Source organism: Heptranchias perlo, chromosome 10 (genome assembly GCF_035084215.1).
Source record: "Heptranchias perlo isolate sHepPer1 chromosome 10, sHepPer1.hap1, whole genome shotgun sequence".
NCBI lineage: Eukaryota > Metazoa > Chordata > Chondrichthyes > Hexanchiformes > Hexanchidae > Heptranchias > Heptranchias perlo.
This window is the reverse complement of record NC_090334.1, coordinates 37,463,612-37,488,028: the sequence shown is the minus strand read 5'-3', so window position 1 is coordinate 37,488,028 and position 24,417 is coordinate 37,463,612. Positions and strand designations below refer to the sequence as shown.

The following is a 24,417-nucleotide window of genomic DNA, read 5'->3' as shown; positions in this document are numbered from 1 at the left end:
TAAATATTTTTGTTCATAATTCTAATGATTTTTTTCCCATTTGAGGTGTTTTATTTTCAGTCTTTTTCTAGGCTATCTTGTACCATAAACTAAATTCCATGCAAAATGGCAGCCAGGCAACCTTTTCCCAGACCGCTGTCCACATTTTGCAGCACCTAGTGGCTAGGAGATGTTGAGGGTGACATTGCTACCAATTTTATTCTCCCTCTCTATGGTACAGTGCCTAACCTCCAATCTACAATTTCTCCTAAATGTTATGACTAAGACTGGGAATTCAGTTGTGCAAATTATGGTTACTAACCCGTGGCCTACCACTTCACTGCATCGTGTCTTTGAATTACCAAAATCACCACATTTTCTTTCCAGCTTTCTTTAGCAACAGTATGTTGCTGTATATTTTTTTCTTTCTTCTTAGTCCTATTTTGCCACTGAGGCTCCATCTATCCTGCAAGGTGACTCACTGTCGATTATTTTTACCCATAGTTCTTCAAGCTTCCTCAGCTGACCTCAAAGAGTTTGTTGAGGGAGGTGTGCTGGACTTGTGGACCAGGCTACTTGTCTAATCTTGTGTTGCATTTCATAACTAGATGGACATTTCTATTCCTTAGAACTGCTTTAAGGATTCTTGATGAGATAAAATGTTTTGAATGTATTGCTAGTGCCCCAGTATGTAGAGAAGTGTCCAATGTATGAAACTGTTTTACAAAAAGGATATAATGCTCTTACAATTCATTCTCCTAATTGTGACCTTACTGTTCCTTAGCTGTTGCAAGAATCAGAAGGGTGGGGTGAGCGATACAGTGAGCTTACTGAACATATTAAATTAGGTGCAAAGTCTCAGAAGGATATGCAGGAAGTTCTTGCAAGTAAAGAGAATGAGGTGAAGGTAAGACTGTGTTCCTGTGAAATAAAATAATAGTGTAACTGTATCAATACTCAAAAATGTTCATTTTAAAATGTCTTTACTTACAGTCTCTAACAGACTGCCTTCTAAAGATGAAATTGTGGAATCCAGATGAAGAGGATAATCCAGCAGAAGGTAATAGCTGGGACAAAATGAATATTAAAACTGAAAATGGGGAGCACTTGGATAGTGAATCAGTGATTTAATATTAAAACAAATATTTTTATTTTATGTTTGAACATAAAATATTCCATCAGACCCCATCTGTATAGCTAAATCTGGTTGGTAATGTGTGTTGTGCTGGATTCAGCGACAATCTGGGAAGAGGCTGCAAATTGAGCAGACGGCCAGTTCGGTGTACCACAGCAAGTGATTGGGCTGCGAACAATCAAAATTGCTTTTGGATCAGATAGAATCAGGTTTACACACCACATCTAACAACACATTTTGAACAGAAAATTTTCACATTTATTGGAGAAGCATTTCTCCCACTGACATTTTTTTTGCACAATAACATTTCATGCAAACTGACAAGTTGATGGCCTCTCTGAAAACCAGCAGACACTGTAATAAATTGGATAGCCAGGTGCTGAAGGATAGAATACTAGAACCTGGTCTTCAGTTGCTTCCAAGCCTTTATTCACACAGATCAACATTACCCCCTCCACACCCTAGATAAGCTCACATATAAATGGTTACAAGAGAACCCCAATTGAATACAATTAACACTAATTGATATAAATCATATGGATACAATTAACAGACACATCAGGAATACTCAATCCATAACATTTTCTTCTTCAACAGCATGTAAGTAGTGTATGGCAGTGATGTCCAACTTTTGAGCAGAGGGCCAGATCCATGCGCCACTGCAAGTGTATGGGCCATCAATAATCAAAACTGCTTTTGGATCAGCCAGAATCAAGTTTACATGCCTGTCTAACAATACGTTATTACATGGCACCCTTTGGTAGTATTAGTTGTAGGAGGGATATTGGCCACCTGAGAACTCCCTCTCTTTAATGTCCACTAGATCCACCAAAATACATTAGAACCTTAGTTTAATGTGTCATCTGAAGGATGCCATCACTGAGAATGAAATACTTCTTCAGTGCTGAACAAGAGTGTCAGACTAGATTATCGTCTCCAACCTTTTGACTCTGAGGTAGAGCCTCTAGAATTCTGGGGCTCTTTCAGGTCAGTATGATAATGTAGATTCTGTGGCAAGTCTGCCTGGGAATGAAGGACATCTCAATACAAGAATTTAGAAAAGTGTATTATGTAAAAGTGTGTTTTTTGTTTAGAAGACTGGACATTTTAAAATATTCAAAAACAGCTGAATTGACATACACTGCTCAACTATTTCAGAGTTATAGTTCTGCTAGCTATCTCACCTGAATTTTTCACCTAGCCAGGTGAGTCAGCTAGCTGGTAAGTGGCAGGTAGCTAAACTAAGTTTTTTTTTGTTTTCAAAGTGCCAGTGTTTACATAATTGTATCTCCTAATATGTGAACAAAGCCTAAGCATTAAAAGTCCTATCAAACTGAATTTTCCTCCTTTCAAATTCGTTTCAAATTACAATGTCGTATCTTGCAATATGTTGAAAGAGCAAATGAACCCAGTACTTGTTGACAGATACAGTAACTAGTTGGTGTAGCAATCAACAGTGTGTGTTTGACTCATTAGCACATTAAATAAACTAGTAGATACATACTTGTAATTTTAAACAGGAAAAACTTAATGCTGAGGTTGCATAGACCATACTAGGAGATACAATTTATAAATACTGGTACATTAAACATTTAAAACAGAAGTTGAGTACATCAGGGGCTCAGAGTCATTGTTCAGAGCTTCTGCAAACAAGCTGATTAAAGAGCTGAGATCATTAGGATTAGTTAATTGAGCAGATGAAGTCTGCAAGGTATACAATGGTGCAAAGTGTAAAATGTATGGAGATCAATAAGACATAAATTAATGTACATTAGAAAATGAGTGTGAGCTGACACCATTCAGATTTGGATAACTAGGTATTCAATTCAACACATTTATAATGGAGAAAATTGAGAGAGATGAAAAAAATGGGAGGGGAGAAATTCTGCAGTGTGTCCTGCAGCTACAGAATGACGGGCTACTTGCAGGACTGCACAGAGATGCTGCCAACTGAGCCAAGCTGGTATACCTGCTTATGGTTGCAATTAATATGATCTTATTCCAGAGAATTGCTTTAAACTGGTAAATGTTGGTTGTTCTTGGGCTATGAATGATATCGATAACATTGTTCTGTCAGCTCAGAAGGACCTCAAGTACTAAACCCCAGTCTACCAAGATGTAATATTTTTAAAGTCTATGTACTGAAGGTAGCCCTTCCCCAAAAAAGATGAATGAATACTTGTACAGCAGTTTTATTTCTCCTGGCAGCAATTATTGGCTTATAGAATGAATGAATAAGTTAGTTTATTTTAATACAAGTGCTGCCTCTAGTAACCTCCTAAAGCTATCAAATTGCTTCTTGCAGAAGTCCCTGTATAGATTACTTCTGTAGGGTGAGGTCACATCATTTGCAGCTTTTGAACACTGTCATGAGTTCTACTTAGAAGGACATGCAAAAAGTAATTTTGGTGAAGTAGCTGCTCACTAATTTGTTAAACACATGCTTTGTATGTATATTCTTGTATTGTGACTACTCACTGTGTTCACGAAGATTGGTATTGAACTCCATGTCTCTTATTATGTATCTTAAGTTTTAGAATCTGAGGAAGCCTCCCTCTTTGTCTAAAAAAAAGTTTTTTTTTAATATACATATCAGGAATGTCTGAAGAACGACAGAAGCAAAAAATTGAAAAATTGATTTATGTTGCTAAGGTAAGTTACATGGCACAATATACTAGCATAATCTTCATGCTATATTAATTGCTTTCGTAGTTCTAAAAAGGAAATTCTGGGCAGAATTCTATCCTTTTGAAGCTCCACTCAATGGTACTTGCATTGCAGTATGTGACAAACCAGTTATGATTGGCGGTATACAAACAAACCAACTTATTCTAATGTCTTGTTGTTCACACTGCTGAAGAGAAGGTGATGCAAGGGGAAAACTGAATATAGGTGGTACCAACTAGTCTTTTGTTTCTTTAATATACTGCATTCTGCACATATACATTGGGATGCTGCAGCAAGGCTGCTTCCATTTTATTTAGCAACAAAACAAAAAAAATCCTCAACATGGCAGGGCTTTTTCCCTATTTCTTCCCATTTTATTTATCAAGTACTTTTAACATAGAATAATGCTCCAGGTACTTTATAGAGGTGTAATCAGACAAAAATGGAAGCAGAGACAAAGAAGGGACAGATGGAGTTCAGTGTGGGGAAGCGTGAGGTCATCCACTTTGGACCTAAGAAAGATAGATCAGAGTATTTTCTAAATGGTGATAAGCTAGGAACTGTGAAGGAGCGGAGAGATTTAGGAGTCCATGTGCTGAAATCACTAAAAGCTAGTGGACAGGTACAAAAAATAATTTAAAGGGCTAATGGAATGTTAGCTGTTATCTCAAGGGGGCTGGAATACAAAGGGGTGCAAGTTATGCTACCATTGTATAATGCTGTGGTTAGACTGCATCTGGAGTTCTGTGTTCAGTTCTGGGCACCACACCTCAGAAAGGATATATTGGCCTTGGAGGGGGTGCAGCGCAGTTTCACCAGAATGATACCAGGGCTAAAGGGGTTAAATTATGAGGACAGTTTGCATAGACTAGGTTTGTATTCCCTTGAGTATAGAAGATTATGGAGTGATCTAATTGAGGTCTTTAAGATTACAGAATTTGATAGTTTCTCTCTATCTACCCTATTTCCTCTGGTGGGGGAGTCCAGAACAACTGGGCATAACTTTGAAATTAGAGCCAGGCCATTCAGGGGTGATGTCAAGAAGCACTTCTTCACACAAAGGGTAGTTGAAATCTGGAACCCTCTCCCCCAAAAAGCTGTTGAGGCTGGGTCAATAGAAAATTTCAAAACTGAGATTGATATATTTTTGTTAGGTAAGAGTATTAAGGTATATGGAACCAAGGTGGGTAAATGAAGTTAAGATACAGATCAGCCATGATCGAGGGGCTGAATGACTGTTCTTTTGATCTGCCTGCTGATGGCACGACATGCATTGATATACTACCAAGTGGTGGCAATGTAATTCTCCCTATTTAATTTGAATAATAACATCTGTTAACATGAAATTAGTAACTTCTCTTTTTTAAAAAAAAATCCACAGTAATAGAAAAATCTAATGTGATGATTTTGAGCCTTGTTTTTAAATTCTTTAACTTTTTTTTTTAGTTAAATGCTGGCTTGAAGTCAGTGGAAGAAGAAAGAAATCAGATTCACAGCAAGTTGTCTGATGAAATCAAAGCAAAGCAAGAGCTGATAGGTAATTACAAAGATGTTGCAGTGTTCATATATTCAGTGGAGCGTATTGCTGTGCCTTGAGTCAATTATTTTAAGGAAGTGAGACAACTTCTTGGAACTATTGCATTAGTACATGATCACAGTTCCTAAATTCAGTGCCTTCATTTTTGCTGTCTTCAGTGGTTCCGTATGGGGATTCTCTGATTTGGGATGAACAAGTTAATGATCTTTCCAATAGGCTGCTTAATCATCTTTCCTAGCCATGTGCCATTCAGTGCTGTCACTGTGATCTTCCTAATTCCAAATGATCTGGAAGATCCGAGGATAAATATGGATGAGAAAGGTGATTAGCTTATCCATCTCAAAAAAACTTGAAGTCCTCGGATCAGAACATCTAACTCTCTTAAATTGCTCTGTTTTTGTCTTTACTCCCTATTCCAAGTGTTGATCTCTCCTTGAATGAAGAATTTTCTGAAGCAATTTTTAATTTCCCTTTCGCCAGTTTGAGGTTATCCCTCTTGTACTACTGCCAAGGTTTACTTTTCAGAAATGCTCCAGATTTACCTAGTCTATATTTTTGATATCTCACATAACAATAACTACCATTTATATGGTGCCTTTAACGTAGTAAAATGTCCCAAGGCGCATCACAGAAGCGATTATCAAACAAAATTTGATACTGAGCCACATAAGGAGGTATTTGGACACGTGACCAAAAGCTTAATCAGAGAGATAGGTGCGTTTTAAAAGAAAAGAGAGAGGCGGAGAGATTTAGGGAGAGAATTCCAGAACTTAGTGCCTAGGCAGCTGAAGGCACGACTACCAATGGTGGAGCGATTAAAATCGGGAATGCGCAAGATGCCAGAATTGGAGGAGCTCAGAGATCTTGGAGGGTTGTAGGACTGGAGGAGGTTATAGCACGAGGGAGGGGCGAGACCATGGAAACAAGGATGAGAATTTTAAAATCGCGGCGTTGCCGGACTGGGAGCCAATGTAGGTCAGCGAGCACAGGGGTGATGGGTGAACGGGACTTGGTGCGAGTTAGGATACGGGCAGCAGAGTTTTGGATGAGCTCAAGTTTATGGAGGGTGGAAGATGGGAGGCCGGTCAGGAAAGCATTGGAATAGTCAAGTCTAGAGGTAACAAAGGTATGGATGAGGGTTTCAGGAGCAGAGACGCGCGATGTTACGGAGGTGGAAGTAGGCGGTCTTGGTGATGGAGCGGATATGTGGTCGGAAGCTCATCTCAGGGTCAAATAAGATGCCAAGATTGCAAACGGTCTGGTTCAGCCTCAGACAGTGGCCAGGGAGAGGGATGGAGTCGGTGGCTAGGGAACGGAGTTTGTAGCAGGAACCAAAAACAATGGCTTTGGTCTTCCCAACAATTAGTTGGAATATACAGTACTGAAATTTAATTATTCCTAAAATCAGATCCCATTGACTAATGAACAAGCCTACCTAGATAGACTGGTCAGAAATGCTGTTGTAGATGTAAGAGTGGGATGTGGAACAATTGTAGAAAAGGAATTAGCTCTGAAAAAAATGGCAAAACTGGGCCCTGATGGATTGCATCCTAAGCTGTTGAAAGAAGCCAGAGAGGAGATAGCAGAGGTTCTGACCACAATTTTTCAGTCCTTTTTTGGTATGCAAATTGTGTCAGGCACTGGAGAGTAGCTAATATAACACCACTATCCAAGAAGGGAGAGTTAACTATAGAGCAGTTAATCTAATATCAGCAAACTTTTAGAACCATAATTCAAATCAAATTAGTAAGCATTTACAAATGTTTGGGATAATCAAGGCAACCAGCATGGATTTTTTAAAAACAAAAGCAAAATCCTGCAGATGCTGGAAATCTGAAATAAAAACAGAAAGTGCTGGAAAACACTCAGAAGGTCAGGCAGCATCTGTGGAGAGAGGCAGCATTTTCTGGATTTGTTAAAGGCAAGTCGTGTTTGACAAATTTTAAGTGCTTCTTTGAAGAATTAATTGATTGGGTAGGTAAGGGAATGCAATAAATGTAGTGTATATGGATTTTTGGATGGCATTCGAGACGGTATAAGAGACAGTGTAACAGTATGGATAGAAAGTTGTTTGGCAGACAGGAAACAAAGGGTTAAGGTTAATGGGTGTTGCTCGGATTAGAGAAGGGTTGGAAGTAATCAGTCCTTGTCCATTTTTAGCTCTTGAGATTTTATATATATATATATATATATATATATATAATTATACAAATTTGACAGCACAAATGTACAGGATTTACATACTGTAAAAGATCTCAGGAGGACATTGACAGGTGGTAGATGCAATTTACTGCAGAGAAGTGTGAGGTAGTGCATTTTGGGAGGAAAAACATGAAATGGAAGTATACACTCAGTGGAAAGATACTGAAAGGTGTGATGAACAGAGAGATTTAGAGGTTCAAATATATGGGGGAAAAAAATTCGATAGGGCCTATTATTGGGCGTAGGTAGCGTGATCCACTATTAGCCCGTGCCCATTGGCCCCTGTGCGAGCAGGACGAGAACTTCGTCCGGCCTCAGTACTCACCTGCAACATGCGTTCAAATCCAGGCCTTGCACGTCGATCAATGCAATTCTCTCTTTCCACCAGTAGGGGGAAGCTCTAATCTCTTAAAGGCAGGCTGTCTCTTAAAATCTCTTAAAGGTAGTTGGTACCTGTAATTTGCTAAAAATAACAGTCTGCTGTCTGAACGGAGATCAGACATCGCACACGTAAAACACAGATGCAGGTCCTGTCCCTATGTTTACACACTGATGAGTTATGTTAAAACATTGAATAAAGGTTACGCACTACTAAATCCCACATCCTCCAATCTGCATGCTAGACCTCACCGATCTGCCGATCTGAGTTGGTACCAGGCCTGGGAGAGTGCGCGCACCAAGGTTCTCTGCTGATACACTGGAGACCGTGGTGCAAGAGATGGATAGAAGGAGGGGCATCCTTTATCCACGGAGGGGGGCAAGAGGCACTTCAGAGATATGGCCAAAAGGCAGTGGGAGGCAGCGGGGGACGAAGTCAATGCCAGGCGCACAGCACCACGAACGTAGAAGCAGTGCAGGAAGAAGTTCAATGCTTTGACATGAGTGGTCAAGGTGAGTGAGGTCAACTGTCAAGTGGCGTATCCTACCAGCTGCACCATGAGCTGCATCCACTGCTCCACGCACTACACCCCCATCACCCATATACCAACAAACTCTTTCCATCAGTACTCAACTCTTCCAATCAGATGCTTCCTCTCACCCTTACACATTACCCTGTTGCAAGCTGCCCACCCACAACTCACAGGCCACACACACTGGCAGCTATTCAACCATGACAGGCACATTACCCAGATACACGACCCGCTTTCTTGCAGAAGAAGGTGGCACATATCAGGAGGCAGCAAGTGGCAGTGGCATTTAGCCCCTCGAGCCTGTTCCGCCATTCAATGAGATCATGCTGGACCTGTGACTTAACTCCATATACTCGTTTTAGCCCCATATCTCTTCATACCCTTGGTTCACAGAAATCTATCAATCTCAGATTTAAGAATTCACAATTGAGCTAGCATCAACTGCCATTTGCAGAAGAGCGTTCCAAACTTCTCCCACCCTTTGTATGTAGCAGCGTTTCCTAACTTGACTCTTGCACATCCTGGCTCTAAATGTCAGGCTATGTCCCTGCATCCTAGTATTCAACTATAGGAGAACTCCAAAAACAGTTACAAATGTCTCGGCAGCCAGAAGCAATAATCCAGCCACTAACTTGTAAATCTGCATGGTCCCTTTAAATAGCACTGGTGGGGGTCCTCCAGGCACTCTAAGACACGTTCAGATGGTCGTGGTTAAGACTGTGCATTGAGTTGAGGGTTAAGTGCCAAAATGGTGTCTATCACTTTAAATCTGCATTGCACGCTGATTGCATCCATTTTCTCCTTACTCTACATGCTTTCAGCGTTCAGTATTTGTGCATGGGCCAACTCATAACTCATATACCAAGATGGCATCCGGCGCACGTCACGCTGGAAACATGCGTGCGCAGTCAAGACGCCATCTTGGATGTTTGAGAGGCTGGGTAGCGCCGAAATAATGAGCGCTACACGGCCCAATTTAGCGCCCATAATTCTTTGAAAGTGAGTGCAAGAGGCCGTGAAGGCCAAGAGGATTCTGTTTTATAAATGGAGGCATAGAGTACAGGAGCAAATAAGTAATGATAAATTTGCACAAGACAGTAGTTACACTGTAGTTAGACCATTGTGTGCAGTTTTGGGTGCCTTGTTATAGAAAGGACATTAAAGCAACAGAGTGTACAGTGAAGATTCACCAGCATGAGATCCAGGGATGAGAAACTATATGAGGAGAGACATGAGGTACTGGGATTATTTCTGTTGGAATAAAGAAGAGATTTAATAGAGGTATTTAAAATCATGAAGGGATTTATTAAGTTGAATAGGGAAGTACTATTTGCTATGGTTAGGGAGTCAATGATGCGGAGATCATCAATTTAAAGTTGTTACTAAGATGAGAAAGGTTAGGAGAAATTTCTAAAATTATGCAGAGTTGTTCGAGCATGGAATGTATTGCCACAGGAAGTCGCTGAGGCAGAGAACATTGCATCTTTTAAGGGAAAAGTGGTTAAATATTTGAAGCTGAGGAAGATACAGGGCCATGGAGAGAAAGCAGGACAGCGGAATTATTTTTGGATTGTTCTAGTAAAGAGCCAGTGAATGGCCTCCTTCAGTGCTGTAAACTTCTGTGGCTCTCTGGTTCTTCTGCTAAAGTAAGCACCTCTTTCTTTTGTACTTGGTGCCCCATGTGTTGTCAGTGAACAGCAAGTCTCACTTGAATATCATGCACCACTGATTTACTAGCCCTTCCTGACACTCCTTCTGAGACAGTCTCCTTAATACAAATTTCTGGTTTCAATGTACTTACACTGGCTCATTGTTTGTTATTTTGCATCATGTTTCTTTGTGTTGAAACCTTGATTCACTCCATATTTAATATTTGTATAATATTCACAATTCTACTATAAATTCTATTTCATGACCATCTTGTATTATGATGGCTCTAAAATAAAATACCATGTAACTTGCAATGTATTCATGAACAGTTTTTCTTTCCATTTGGCAGAGCGAATTGAAAAACTTCAATTAGAACAAACTTCAGTTCAATATGAGACAACTCAATTTGAGACTGAATACAAGACCACTCAGCAGAAGTTAAAGATCATGACAGAATTGTACCACGAGAAAGAAATGGAGCTTCAAAGGTACGAAGATCAGATTGAGGCAGAATTTGGATGAAACAGAATCTTGTAGGAAGTATGATTGTAATTGGGAATTAATTAGTTCCAGAGCAATTTTTAGGGTCTGTTTTTAGTAATACAGTGCTGAATTTGATGCCTACACTTAGTCCAGATCTCAGCCTTGCCACTGAGGGGAGGAACAAGGTGAAGGCCGGGTGCTTTCCTCATGAGAGGAAAGTTGCATTGCCCTTGCAAGCACGGTATGTTCAACAGCAGTAATGATGGACCTGACGCAAGTTGGTTGTTCATGTGATGAGACAAAGAATAATGTATGGCCCACAGAGACGTAGGAGAGAAGAAAATACTCATTTAAAATGGGTTATTCTTCAATCATTTATGTTTGAATTTTGTATTCAAAAGAGCACAAATGTCTAATTGTAATCAACGATTTTTAACTCATTGTTATGATTTAGGAGGCCAGATTTAATCTGCAAAGTTTGCTGTTGATCAGCCACTAATTACCCCCGGTCTTGTCTGGTTAGAATTGATGTTAAGGGGGGACAGTTTCCTTATACTGAACGTAACCCTTTCCCCCTCAGAAAGTGCTGAAAATCCCCATTGAAAATTCTTGAAGCAACTGGTTGCAAGATATTAACACACCTACTGATAGCACTAATCCATCACCTTGTGAGGCCTTGCTAAGGACTTTATATACCAGTTAGTTTAAGAGCAAAAGACTGAATAATTTCTATGTATTGTGGTTCCATTATCCATAGAAAGCTAACTCTGGAAAAGCATCAGCGTCTGCAGAAGGAAGAGAAGCTTTCTGAAGTTGATGAAAAAATTAATGAAGCGACTGAAGAGCTCAGTCTCTATAGGTAACTGCAGTTGTCAGTTTGTTAATTAATATATCATAAATTTTGAATTCAGATACTGTTACTGTTTTGCTTTCTTTGCAGGCAACGTGCTAAAGATCTTGAAGAAGAATTAGTTAAAACTATTCAGTCGTATAAAAATCAAGTACGTAAAAGAAAATTGTTGCTGTTTGCTCATTTCTTACCAGATTCAGTAATCTGGTTTTCTGCTTTTTATCTTCCTGATACCATCACAAAGATCGTCTACTTCTGCATCTAACGTTGCCCTGTTCCGCCTCCACCCCTGCCTCAGCCCATCTGCTGCTAAAACCCTCAGCTCACCATGCCTTTGTCACCTCCAGACTCGACTATTCCAATGCTCTTCTGGTTGGCATCCTATCCTCCACCCTCCATAAACTTCAGCTCATCCAAAACTCTGCTGCCCATATCCTATCCCTCACCACCTCTCACTCACCCATCACTCCTGTTCTCACTGACCTATATTGGCTCCTGGTCCCCACCGCCTCAAATTTAAAACCATCCATATGTTTAAATCTCTCCACGGCCTCACCCCTTCCACATCTCTGTAACCTCCTCCAGCCCTACAGCCCTCCAAGAACACTGGCCTCGTGCATCTCTCACTCTCTTCGCGCCCCCCACCCCCATTGGCAGCAATGCCTTCAGTCGTCCAGGCCCTATGCTCTAGAATTCCCTCTCTAAATCTCTCCATCTCTCTCTTCTCCATTAAGTCCCGCCTTATAACCCACTTCTTTGACCAAGCTTTTGGTCACCCCTCCTAATACTTCATTCTTTGGTTCAGTATTGACTTTGGTCTGATTACACATCTGTGAAATGGCTTGGGACGTTTTTCTACAATAAAGTTGCTATATAAAAGCAAATTGTTGTTGTATATACACATTGTTTTGCCATATTGAAAACAAGCACAAATGGTATTCAACATACTGATTGTTAAATTGAAGATTGGGGAACAGGATCAGTTAATATTGTCAATGGACACAATTACACTGTTAGATAGTGTTACTTGAAAATTGGGCTTAATGTCTTGTTTACACAGACTTTAATTCAACAATTTTCCTTCGTATTTACATTTACAGATTGTATCTCATGAGAAAAAAGCACATGATAACTGGGTGAGTTTCAGAAGTTAAATGCAGTACTGTTTGTTCAAATTTCTGATGTATCAATTTATCTTATACAATTAAAAGTCTTGCACCTGGCATGCACTTTCTGTCCACAAACCTTACATCCAACATTACAACAGTGACTACACTTAAAAAGTGCTTAATTTCTTGTAAAGCGCTTTGGGATGTCCAGAGGTCATGAAAGACATTCTGTAAATGCAAGTTCTTTCTGTTCTGCCGTCACGCCTTTTGGTCACTCTTTTCTGCCAACATAACTATTGTAATTTGCTATGTCAATACTTGCCATTTTGCTCTGTCAATTGTCCCAATACAGTTGCTAGCTCTGGCTCGTAGGTGGCTCTGTGGAGCAAGTTTCTGAAGTCTTTCCCGCTCTGCCACCATCTTGTATATTAAAAAAAGGTTAAATTCATCAATTGACCGTCTGAGCAATTTACTCGTATTAAGAAATATTCAACTGCCTGTGAAAGTGTACAGTCCTCAATCTTTTGAGCACTGAAAAATGTTCACATAACTTTCTAACAATATTTTCACATTTTTAATGAGAAATATAAAGTAAAATCAGGCCAAAAAAACCAATCACTGAACATGCAACTTGATTCCTAGAACGTGCCAAGGATGAATTCATTTTAATGCAGAATTGCTACAGTAATCCTCGTAGGCTAATGGTTACAGTCTGTATCCATAATTGAAATCACCTTAGTGCAACTTTTTAAAAATATATTTTTATTCGTAGCTGTCAGCTCGTGAAGCTGATCGAGAGCTTGGCAATATTAAAAGAGAGAACATTCACCTTCGGCAAAAGTAAGTTTTCATCTGTTCCCAAATATTTCATGCCATCCAAAGTGAGCTCTTTATTCCATTTATATACAGTAACAATGTTTGTCTAACTCTTTTGACGGTTGCAATATCAAAAGGAGCTATAAATGCTTTGACATACCCAGATGTATTAGGAGTAAGCTTTTTGGCAGGAAAAAGATGATTTGTTTCAAGAGATAAATTTTAAGATGTTGTTTAAAAACTTAAAGTTGAAAGTACTGACAATTGTAATCTATTTCATGGCCCATCTGGATATACAAACAGATATGTTGATGGAGGGGAATATGCGTGATGGTAGGAAGTGTCTGAAATACTCGGACACTGTTGAGTTCAAGATTGACTGCTGAAATTTTCCTCAGTGTTTGCACTTTTCCCCTAATTTTTGGTTGGTGAGAGGGTTGGACATAAAAACTGCGATTTCATCAATAGAGGCATTAAACTTTTTTTTAACTTTTAGATCTGCAAAGATATGTCTGGAGATTCTTTCCTAAATCTGTTGTACTTGATATAATCAGAAATTTAAATGTGCAAAACCATGGCTAAAAAGTGCATGATAAGAAAATATTGACGCATTTTAGATAATTACTTCTTTGCAAAATAGACAATGCTATGGACAAATCATGTCATTGGATTAAGAGTAATAACTTATTTTTGAAAAAAATATTTTGTTTGATCACTGCTCTTGTTTGCAGGCTTTATTTTGCCAACTTTTTTTTAAAAGAGGAAATACAGGTTTTGGAATTTCCCTGCACTCAAATGTTGAAAAGATCTGTACAATTACAGGATCTGTGTGTCTTAGCCGTTCCTTTTTACAGTTTTGTTTTAGGTTTGTTGACTTGACGCACTGTTCTTGATATTTTTCCTGGCTGCGGTTCACATTGCTGCTGGTTGTATTGTACTTCTTATTGCTAACCATCCGCTGGAGAAAATCCTTAAATAAAATGTTGCCGACAAACCTAATTCTGCACAAAATGTTTGCTCCCAGGTTGCCACAACAGAGGCACTTAGGAGCAGACGTTGTGTGCAGTACTCCCTGGCACATGACATGAAGTTCAGTTACAGTATGAACAAGAAAAATTATTTGTGAGCAGTGTTCTGATATGTGTTAGAGGAGGTTCTATAGAAAATAGCTATTTACAGATTGCACTTGTCCAACAATTCTAAAGTATAAACAAGCTAATCAAGGAGTGTCTAGTAAGTGTACAGATGTAACGTTTAGGATTACTTGACAGTTCAGTGAAAAATATTTCCCTATAATTACTGCAGAATCTGAAACCCTTCTTCGGGATGATATCCCTGTGCTTCTATCCATTTTTCTTTGGGGTCTGCATTTATACCCACAATCCTCTTGTAAGTGTTACAGTAAACTTCTGACAACTGACTGTAAATAGAGAAGGATCAACTTTCCAATAGGGTAGAAACCCATCCCTGTGCTAATTTTAGGTATAAGAGTATGTAATTTGTTTGATAATCCTGTGAAGTGCCTTGGGACGTTTTACTACGTTAAAGGCGCTATACAAATGCAAGTTGTTAATTTTACAGGATAACTGAAGCGGAATTCAAAATGGATATTGCATTGAAAGATCCACTTATAAATGATATATCTGGAAGGCCAGCATTACTAAGTCCTTCAACATTTGTCCCACCATATAGAGGTACTGCAGTCTTTTTCAGTGTTTTCAGGACATCTTGTATCATAATCAAATTCACATGCATTTAATCACATAAACCTTTCGAGGGAAGCAGTTTATATATAAATTTTGTTTTATTGTGTATTATTGGGACTTTAGTTCTGTGAGAATGAACCTATTAGTTACACTATACTGATTTGTGCAGGCTTTAATTTTAAAGACCCTTCTTGATTTCATGTACAGAAATTAGAGCTGTTTTGTGATTTGTGTATCATGTTGCAGGAAGAAGTTCTCCATATGGTCCTTCTCCAGTGGGTCGACCTGGCTCTGAACCCATGGGTTTTCTATCGCCTTCATTACTAGATGGACCCTCAAGGTTTTCACCTTTGTTTCCTGGAAGACCAGACTTTAAAAGTAATGTATCTATCGTAATAGTTTAAATTAAAATTACAGAGCACTAAGCAATTGGGTTGTGACCTGTTTTTGTTAACTTCCTGAACAATAATGTAAACGTAAAAGTACTCCTGTGAGCAACAAAAGGTGTAAAGAAATTGATTTAGGTTGTCTGCAAAATGTAAATCTGTGGAATGTTCTTGTTTGTTATTTGTTAAGAATTATAGATCACAAAACCTAAAATATATTATAATTCATTTTTGTGTATCATTTTGTCTATAGCAAAAGGTCCATCAGTCCATCCAGACCACAGCCCTAATGAAAATGTGGATTCAGTCTCTGACCGAATGTCTGACCACCATGGTCCGCAGTCTGATAGTGGTTCGCTGTCCCCTGTGTGGGAAAGAGAACGGAAGCTTTTGGGGGCATCACCAGGTATATAAGGATCACTACAAAAGACCTACCTATACAATGTGGAGGATATTTAAGTGATGACTGGGAACACTTGATGATATAGCTTAATAAATCTTATCCTTTAAATACTTTCAGAGAACTAAGATTTTGGAGTTAATCTTCGACTCTATGCTTTGTCCTACATTCAATTTCACAATGCTGTTGGTGTATTTTAAATGTACAATAGGATACTCTATTACTCCCTATCATCAGACATATATCTTCAGGAAGATTATCTGGATCAGCAGAACTAAACTTCAATTTTTTTAGCTAGAACAGGGGCAGTGTAGTGCTGCAGTCATCATTTTAGTATAACAAAAGTGGAAGTGGAGAAATGAAGCAAGTTGCTGGTATGCTTGGGAAATTTATGGGAAAAATATATAATTGACAGTTTTTAGAATTTGACTAATCTCGACCAATAAAAGCCATTTGTTTTATTTTGTAGCAATTTTAACATTAAATTCAAATAGACCTAAGCTATTACTTTAATGAATGTACCATTGGTGATGGTTCATAGTGGACAAAAAGTCACCCATAAAATTACTGGTGGCTTTTGATTTTCCGTTGAAACAAAAGGTACTGGAACAAATAGACTGAAAAATCCAAAACATACAACATCTAAATATCAATGATAGGAAATGTAACATTTAACTTTTTTTAAAAATTAGGTCGTGGTTGTAGTGTTGTTCAAAACTAACTAGCTACATTTTTAACATGCAAAATACTTCTATCTGACTTTGGGATCTGTTTACGTATTCCATTTCTTAATTTGATTTTGCATGTACATTTTTTCTGTTGTGGGAAGAGAATAAACACATTGCAGTTGTAAGCTGCTTTTTACTTTGTTTCCAAAGCTTTTTCTATTCTGACAAAGATGGTTGACTCATTCCTTAATAGTTTCTATCAGTTTCTTAACGGTAAATAAAAAGTTAATTTCTTTCAATGAATTACATGTTATAACTTGGCCTCATCACTTTGATCTTTCCACATCTTGTTTTAGCAGAGATGGTCGCTGTTTATAAATTGGTCTCACTGTACTGCTACATTGAGTATTCTAGAGTACTGAATGTACTTTCCAACTCTCCAGATATGTGTATCTTCCTATTATTTGGTGTTTACAATGAATGCGTACATTACTAATCAAATATAAAACACAATTAAGGAAGAATAGATAATTAATGAAGATATTATTGCATTTGTGGCTGAGTGTGCGCATTGTGTTACAGCGATGGGTCTCCCCGCGCAGGTTCAAATCCTGCCAACTACAGTTCCTATAGATTTTTACTATAGGCGACATGAGGAAACATTTTTTTATGCAGAGATTTGTTATGGTCTGGAATGCACCGCCTGAAAGGGTGATGGAAACAGATTCAATAATAACTTTCAAAAGGGAATTGGATAAATACTTGAAGGGAAAAAATTTACTGTCTATGGTGAAAGAGCAGGGGAGTGGGACTAATTGGATGGCTCTTTCAAAGAGCCGGCGCAGGCACGATGGGCCAAATGGCCTCCTGTGTTGTAACATACTATGATACTGTGATTTAAAATGATCTTTGCTTAAGTTTAAATATTCTAATAATTTCTAAAGACGAAATACTGCTTCAGTTTAGGAAATAACCTCATTTCAGCTTTGATTTGTATAGATAGACGCCCAACACTGGAAAATAGCATGGAAATTTCAGATTCTGCTCCCGAGAGTCAGACCCAAGACCGTGTAAGTATAGTTGCTTCGTTATTAATGCTGTTCTAGTATCTACACTCTTATTTCCACATTGCTTCTTACCCTTTAATATCATTAAAGCTCAAACCATCTGTTCAATTTACAAATCTCTAGTTCCTCTGAGATTTGTAATTATTAGAAAGCTTTGCGTTTTTATTTGATTACACTGCTTTGTCTGGTTTTCTTTTTTAAGTGTAAGATTTATTATCTGAGATTAAACAGCACCTGATCTTTCCTACAGGACACGTTAAATGTATCTTTAAACCAATCCCTTCCTGCTGAAGCTGATTTTGGAATTAGACCTGGTTTTGCACATGCCTCTCCTAAGCAAATCCCCTTTTTACCCGTTGATCAAAGAGGTCACTTTCTACACAGGGGACTTCCACTTCCTCCACGTGGTGGAATCTATGGTCCTCCAGAACGTTTCCCTCTAAGAGCTTTTGGTTTACCACCTCATCCTCCCATGGGAAGTAAGTATACACACTTATTTATCCATTTGGTGGCAGTATACAGTGAAATTGTTTATTTGCATTAGGTTTGGGCTATGAAAAATCATGCAAGAAAAGCAGATGAAATCTCTTCGTACGATTGTGTTAATTCTTCAAATGGAAGCACCCCTCCTCTGTAGGTGAGATTTGATTGGTGGCACACGCACCTTTATATCCAAGAGCCACGAGGATAAATTTTCCTCTGCCCTGCGCCTGGGGAAATCTGTGCTTCCCAGAGAAAAATGGGGTGGAGACCTCCACCCCCATTGCGCTGTCCCAGGATTTATTAGGGCTTTCCCATAATGCATGATTGGGCCTGCGCCTGTAGTATGCACAAGCCCAGTGTTTACATTTAAATGAGAAGGGAGAGCATGGTCCTGGCATTTCACCTCAACTTCCTCTAACTCTGCTCGTTGGGTGCCCTGCCAGAGGAGTGCTTGCTTAAAGCTGGCAATAGGACCTAGAGGTTGATCGAAGTCTGCAGGGATCTCTGGGACAGGCTGGAGGCAATGCAGCAGGTAAAACATTTTTTTAAAAACAAGAACTCCCCAGGACGATCTCCAGCAGCAGCTAAAAGGCCCTGATCTCGGTAGCCCAGAGTGCAGCTGCACTGGGATTTCCTGCCCGAGTTTTAGGCGCACAGCCCAGCCAGGGTGCGGGTCTGCAGTTGGCGTTGCTCGGGCCACGCATACGGCCTAGGAGAGGAGAAACAGGGCAGTTGTCTCCTCTCAGGCGCAGCACTCATAGAGGAAAGTCTATGCTATGATTTCTTTGACCAGTAAGGAATTATGAGAATCATTTGTGATTCTTCCACTTATAATTTCTGTAGATTCTTGGAATGAGGAAAAAATGAAGAAGTTCATGCAGGAGTGAACTTTTTTCATGAGACGGGCAAGTTGTTGAAAGCGAGAGTATTGTAATCCAATTTACTAGAACCAAAGCCTTGGGAACCTGCAGCTAATTTATGTTGTGATCAGATTAAATTTGTTGTGTCAGGAAAAGAAGAACCACATTTTTGAATTCACTTTATTTATCCTGGCCAAGAGTGTCAGTTGACAATTCTGACACCAGGACCCGATCTGGAGAGTGTCATTGTAGAATAAAGAGCTCATCCTTGCTTCTTGATAAACTGGACTACTGTAGTTTACATCCTTGAGCACATCACTACAAATGATTTTGGTCTAAAGCTACTCCGTTAAGGCTTTTGATGCTGAAACCGACTTTGCTTAAAAAAAATCTAGTTGGGGGTTGTCTGTGTGGCACATCAGTTTGACTCTGCTATCTTTCCTTGAGCCTATCTCCTAGTGGTTAATGTCTTTCATTTTCCCAAAGTGCAAGCAGTTCTTCCTCAAAATGTTGAGGATTTTTGAACAATATTTTTTTTCTTGATAAATATGGATGCATCCATCCTGTACTGAAAATGCTTATTAATGTTCGGAACAATTTTTTTAATGTCTTTTTTGTGTTCATTTTTTAACCAGAACATATTGTTAAGGAACCCAGAGAGCAGGTTTATTTCATTAATGGATTTAGTGTGGGAATGTGAAGGTCCTGTAGAAATAGGGAGGTTCTGCTTTGGGAAGGGGGAAACTTCAAGTTAATCACCAGGACTGATTCAACAGACAAATGCTAGGTGAAACACACTCCATTTTGGGCACACTGTGTCATCATCAAGCATTTCCAGGTCAGGTTTGGCACAGTTCGAAGAAGCTCCTCCTTCTCTGCCACAATAAGATATCTTAACTGCATTTTAATTTTCCACATTCCTATGGCCTCTCTAAGTGAGATTGTCATATTAGGGGCAATTTTGTGTTGTAAGCCCGTGCCCACTATTAACTGGACTGAATCTGTCAAATTAATTTCATGTAGGATTCATACAACCAACAATAGAGACAGACTTTCATCCTATTGTTCTGGGCTGGAGGTGAACCCAGGTTCCATAAGCGAAAGGCCAGTGTTTAAACTTCTCCGCCAACTCGTTCACCCCTCCCAACACACATTAACCCCTAGAGCAGTATCTAAATCCAAATGCAGATATTCATTCGCATAACAATATTTTCCATGAAAAATAGTGAACTTCTGAAATGAACAAATATGATGAATGTTTGACGATGGCAAAGCTGCTGAGGTGTGTATGAAGCTAGTAACAACAAAAAGAATTTATACTTTGAGGAAGTGCCTTTTATTCAGCCCAAGAGAGGGTCATGCCAGAATGTTGCCATTTGTGACTTGCTTATCATAGTTCCACCTAGAAAATGCAAATGAAGTTACACATTACTTTGAGCTTACATTAACAGGACATTGATGGGAATTTGCCTATACTGTAACTGAATTGCTCAGTGTGAATTTCACAATCTATTACAATAGTTTTTATTTAGATTTTACATCAATATAAAAACAAGGAAGCCATGCTGAATTAATACAATGATGTGGAGATCCCAAAGTGCTTCACAGGAGCATTATCAAACAAAATTTGACTCCGAGCCACATAAGAAGACAGTAGGACAGGTGACCAAAAGTTAGGTCAACAAAGTAGATTTTAAGGAGTGTCTTAAAAGGGGAGAGGTGGAGAGGTTTAGGTTGGGAATTCCAGAGCTTAGGGCCTAGGCAGCTGATGGCACGGCTGCCAATGGTGGAACAATTAAAATCGGGGATGCACAAGAGGCCAGAATTGGAGGAGCGCAGAAATCTCGGAGGGTTGTAGGGCTGAAGAAGGTTACAGAGATAGGGAAGCGCGAGGCTGTGAGGAGATTTGAAAACAAGGATGCGAATTTTAAAATCAAGGCGTTGCCAGACCGGGAGCCAATTTTGTAACCTCCTTCAGCCCTATAACCCTCCAAAAACTCTGCGTTCCTCCAACTCTGGACTCTTGTGCATCCCCCATTCCCTTCGCCCCACCATTGGTAGCTATGCCTTCAGCCGTCTAGGCCCTAAGCTCTGGAATTTGCTTTCTGAACCTCTCCATCTCTCCACCTCTTTCCCCTCCTTTATGACCCTCCTTAAAATGTACTTCTTTTACCAAGATTTTACTCACCTCTCCTAATATCGCCGCCTTTGGCTCAGTGTCAAATTTTGTCTTTTTACGTTCCTGTGATAGCACCTTAGAACGTTGTCCTACGTTATATAAATGTAAGTTGTTAAGAGAACATCTAATAGATTTCAAAATTATGGAAGGTTTTGATGGTGACTAGAGACTCAACACCTAGAGTGAAAGGTTGGTGAATGGTAATCAGGTGGTGTAGACTGAGGATTATCACTGGAAGAATGAAGGGGGGAATTAGAAGAATGTTTTCACATAGAGGGATATTAGAATATGAAATATCTTTCCACAAGTGGCTACTGAGGCAGAGACTAATATGATTTGAAAAGAAATTGAATATTTGAAATGGAAGATTATAAATGGATACAGGAAGGGCAGGGAAATGGAATCTGAGTGGATAGCTCCAGTTGCAATGGCACAGTTAGCCAAATGGCTTCTTTCTTTTAATTTCTGTAATTACTTCAGTCACAATCTCATGATGTGTGTTTTAGTGAAGCTTAACACTTTAACTTGAGTATTACTTCTGAAGCATTAGTCCTTAAGAAGTATCTGCATATGGATTGAGGGCTGTGAGCTTTGTTTAAATAGCTGCAGTACTTCTACTACTGAGATCTAGAAAACATCTGATCAAAATTGATCAAGCAGCAGCTATTTTTGGATTTTTTTAATGAATTCTTTCCATCAAAAACAAAAGTATGATGTTACTGGTGTTCATGGATCAAATTTCTTCCACTTTCAAATGATAATGTTGAATATTGTAAATGTGGGACATCTAATGGAATCGGTGGATATGATATGATTAATATTATAGGAAGGGAACAGAGAAGATGGAAAATGGTGGAATCTATTTTCAGTATTGCTTTCATCAGAAAAGTCTATAATTGTTGCTTGTAAAGGTCTAGTTTCTTGTATACTGAATGTGTGCGGTGGTTGAATTAAATAGAATTAAATGACTGTAGATAAAACCAATCTCATTAGAAAGAACACAAAGCCTTTCTTTTAAGAAAATGAAATGTCTGGAAAGAGCATATCACAAGATAGACAGATGAGGAAAACCATTCAGCCCATCTATGCTTATAGAGAATAGAAATTAGATAATATTTGTATGGGTACTTGTTTTTAAAAACTATTGCATAAGTGCTACTGCCAGTTGTATGGTCAAAAAATGTCATCACTCCAATAATTCCAAGAAAATAACTTGTTCTGTACTTTATTTTAGTGAGAGATCCGGTACAACCAGGAGCATATCTGGGTAACTTGCCACCACCTCGACCTATTTTTCTTCCACATAGACCACTTTCAGACGGTGCAAGTAGCCTTCTCCCTTCTCGACTTCCTCCACCCAAGTTTCCCGCAACAGAACACCCACCACCTTCACAGGAAAAATGAATGGGTGATGGAAAAAAAATCTACGGCCGTGTGCTCAGTCAAAAAGTACATTAGAATGTGAAGTGCAAGTTAGAACGTTTGATGCATCATTTTTAATGGTGTTTGCTATAAATAATTGGTTAAGCAGTATTTAATATTAGTGATAATTTTCCAGTTTGGAATAAAGGCACATAAGTTTTCTGATAACGTGCAGTTTGATTAGAAATGTACACCTCAGGAGTCTCACATGGAATTTATTAAACTTTTACTGTGCAATACTGTGAGGGTTAGCTTACCATTGTACAGCAGGGTTTTGCCATGCACTATTTTAATTAAGAGCATTGTAGGTACAGAATTTGTAAATGCTTAATGACAGATTATTTTTAAAGCAAAATTGTATTTCAACCAGGAAGAAATGCCATTTATGTGCATGTCCAAAGTGGTGCTGTGCTTGTGCTTGGTTCCACTGATGTAAATGCAGATTTATAGTCTTAATATAAAAGGAATGTTTGAGGAACATTCAGACTATGTAAAAATGTTTATTGTAAAATACTGAAAATAAAACAAGTGTTTGATTTAAACAAAATGAACTTTAGATGTGTTTCTTTTCATACAGATTTCTGTACATAGGAATGAAGGTAATCAGTTATGGGATTTCACAACATTGGAACATAACTTATCACGGTTTCTGATGACAGGTTCTGTGAATCGGTTTTGGCATATTTAATTCCTCAACATATATATAAAAAAGTCAGTTTTGATATGATTATTAATTTCACCTGTCAGTGACTGCATGCACAGTTTGAAAGTTTAAGTATATATCCAGAGATATTTCCCATAGTAGGTTGAGAATCACTCAAGCAATGGCAAATCTGTCAGCAACTTCCAAGGGCCTGTGGAAAACTGACCCAGCGTTAGATGTGTCTGTGCACTCACACTTGCCTCAGTGTCCACATGTATTAATAACTAGCCTGAAACACTCTGGGAATTTGCTTTTTTTTTTTAGCTGAACTATGTATTTTAGTGGCAGGCTCCCCCTACCCCTTCCTCATGCATCAAGGCACCCTGGAGCCACGTGTTTTGAAGTACCTAAAGCAAACTATGTTGTTCAGGAGTGCTAGAAGATATATCACAACTATCTTCACAAGTGGAGAGGCAGGATAATCAAGTGGGACTATTTGCAGGGGGGATGCAAGAGCAGAGGGACCTGGGGTACATATTCACAAATCTTTAAAGGCCTATAGGATACTTGGCTTTGTAAATAGGGGCATTGAAAACAAAAACAAGGAAGTTATGCTAAACCTTTACAAATCACTGGTTAGGCCTCAGCTGGAGTATTGTGTACAATTCTGGGCACCACACTTTAGGATGTCAAGGCCTTGGAGAGGGTACAGAGATTTACAAGGATGATACCAGGGATGAGGGACATCAGTCATATGGGAAGATTGAAGAAGCTGGGATTGTTCTCCTTTGAGCAGAGGTTAAGAGGTATTCAAAATAATGGGTTTTGATAGAGCAAATAGGGAGAAACTGTTTTCTCTGGTAAGTGGGTCAGTCACCAAAGGTCATATGGGGCAGCTTTCAAAGAGCTGGCACAGGCAGAATGGCCTCCTGTGCTGTAAGATTCTATGATTCTAAGTGAAACCAGCCACAATTAATTTCCATCATAGCCAAGCATGATGTAATCGAATTGTAAACTGAAAAAAAGGATTTTGGATGAACATTTCTGTCCACAGGAAAAAGCTGGAGCTGCTTCATGATAGCACCATGATGTCTTAGGAATAGAAACAAGTATGCACTTGCCCACACAGGTATGATAAATATACCATACTGACAAAATCCAACAAATGCTGTGATTTCATTGTGTGCTATTTCCAATTCAGGCCACCACTCATATCAGAGAACAGAACTGAGAGCATAGCAATATAGGAGTCCACTCAAAGGAG

The 24,417-nt window shown here is 39.0% G+C and overlaps 1 protein-coding gene across 3 annotated transcripts in view; it reads left to right on the top strand.

Annotated features, from left to right (window-relative positions):
• mia2 (MIA SH3 domain ER export factor 2) overlaps nt 1-23,057 on the top strand; it is a 56,295-nt gene extending 33,238 nt beyond the window's left edge. The window contains exons 14-28 of one of the 3 annotated variants that reach the window (XM_067991497.1): nt 764-886; nt 973-1,039; nt 3,711-3,766; nt 5,228-5,318; nt 10,431-10,569; nt 11,322-11,423; nt 11,505-11,565; nt 12,515-12,550; nt 13,296-13,363; nt 14,921-15,033; nt 15,292-15,423; nt 15,685-15,837; nt 17,484-17,569; nt 17,817-18,045; nt 22,323-23,057. In XM_067991497.1, the coding sequence (XP_067847598.1) occupies nt 764-886; nt 973-1,039; nt 3,711-3,766; nt 5,228-5,318; nt 10,431-10,569; nt 11,322-11,423; nt 11,505-11,565; nt 12,515-12,550; nt 13,296-13,363; nt 14,921-15,033; nt 15,292-15,423; nt 15,685-15,837; nt 17,484-17,569; nt 17,817-18,045; nt 22,323-22,492 (1,626 nt within the window). In that variant the 3' untranslated portion in view covers nt 22,493-23,057. Of the gene's footprint in view, nt 1-763; nt 887-972; nt 1,040-3,710; nt 3,767-5,227; nt 5,319-8,143; nt 8,406-10,430; nt 10,570-11,321; nt 11,424-11,504; nt 11,566-12,514; nt 12,551-13,295; nt 13,364-14,920; nt 15,034-15,291; nt 15,424-15,684; nt 15,838-17,483; nt 17,570-17,816; nt 18,046-22,322 lie in introns of those variants that run through there. The other 2 variants (XM_067991498.1, XM_067991499.1) reach the window with 2 other exon arrangements.
• The last annotated feature ends 1,360 nt before the right edge of the window (nt 23,058-24,417 follow it).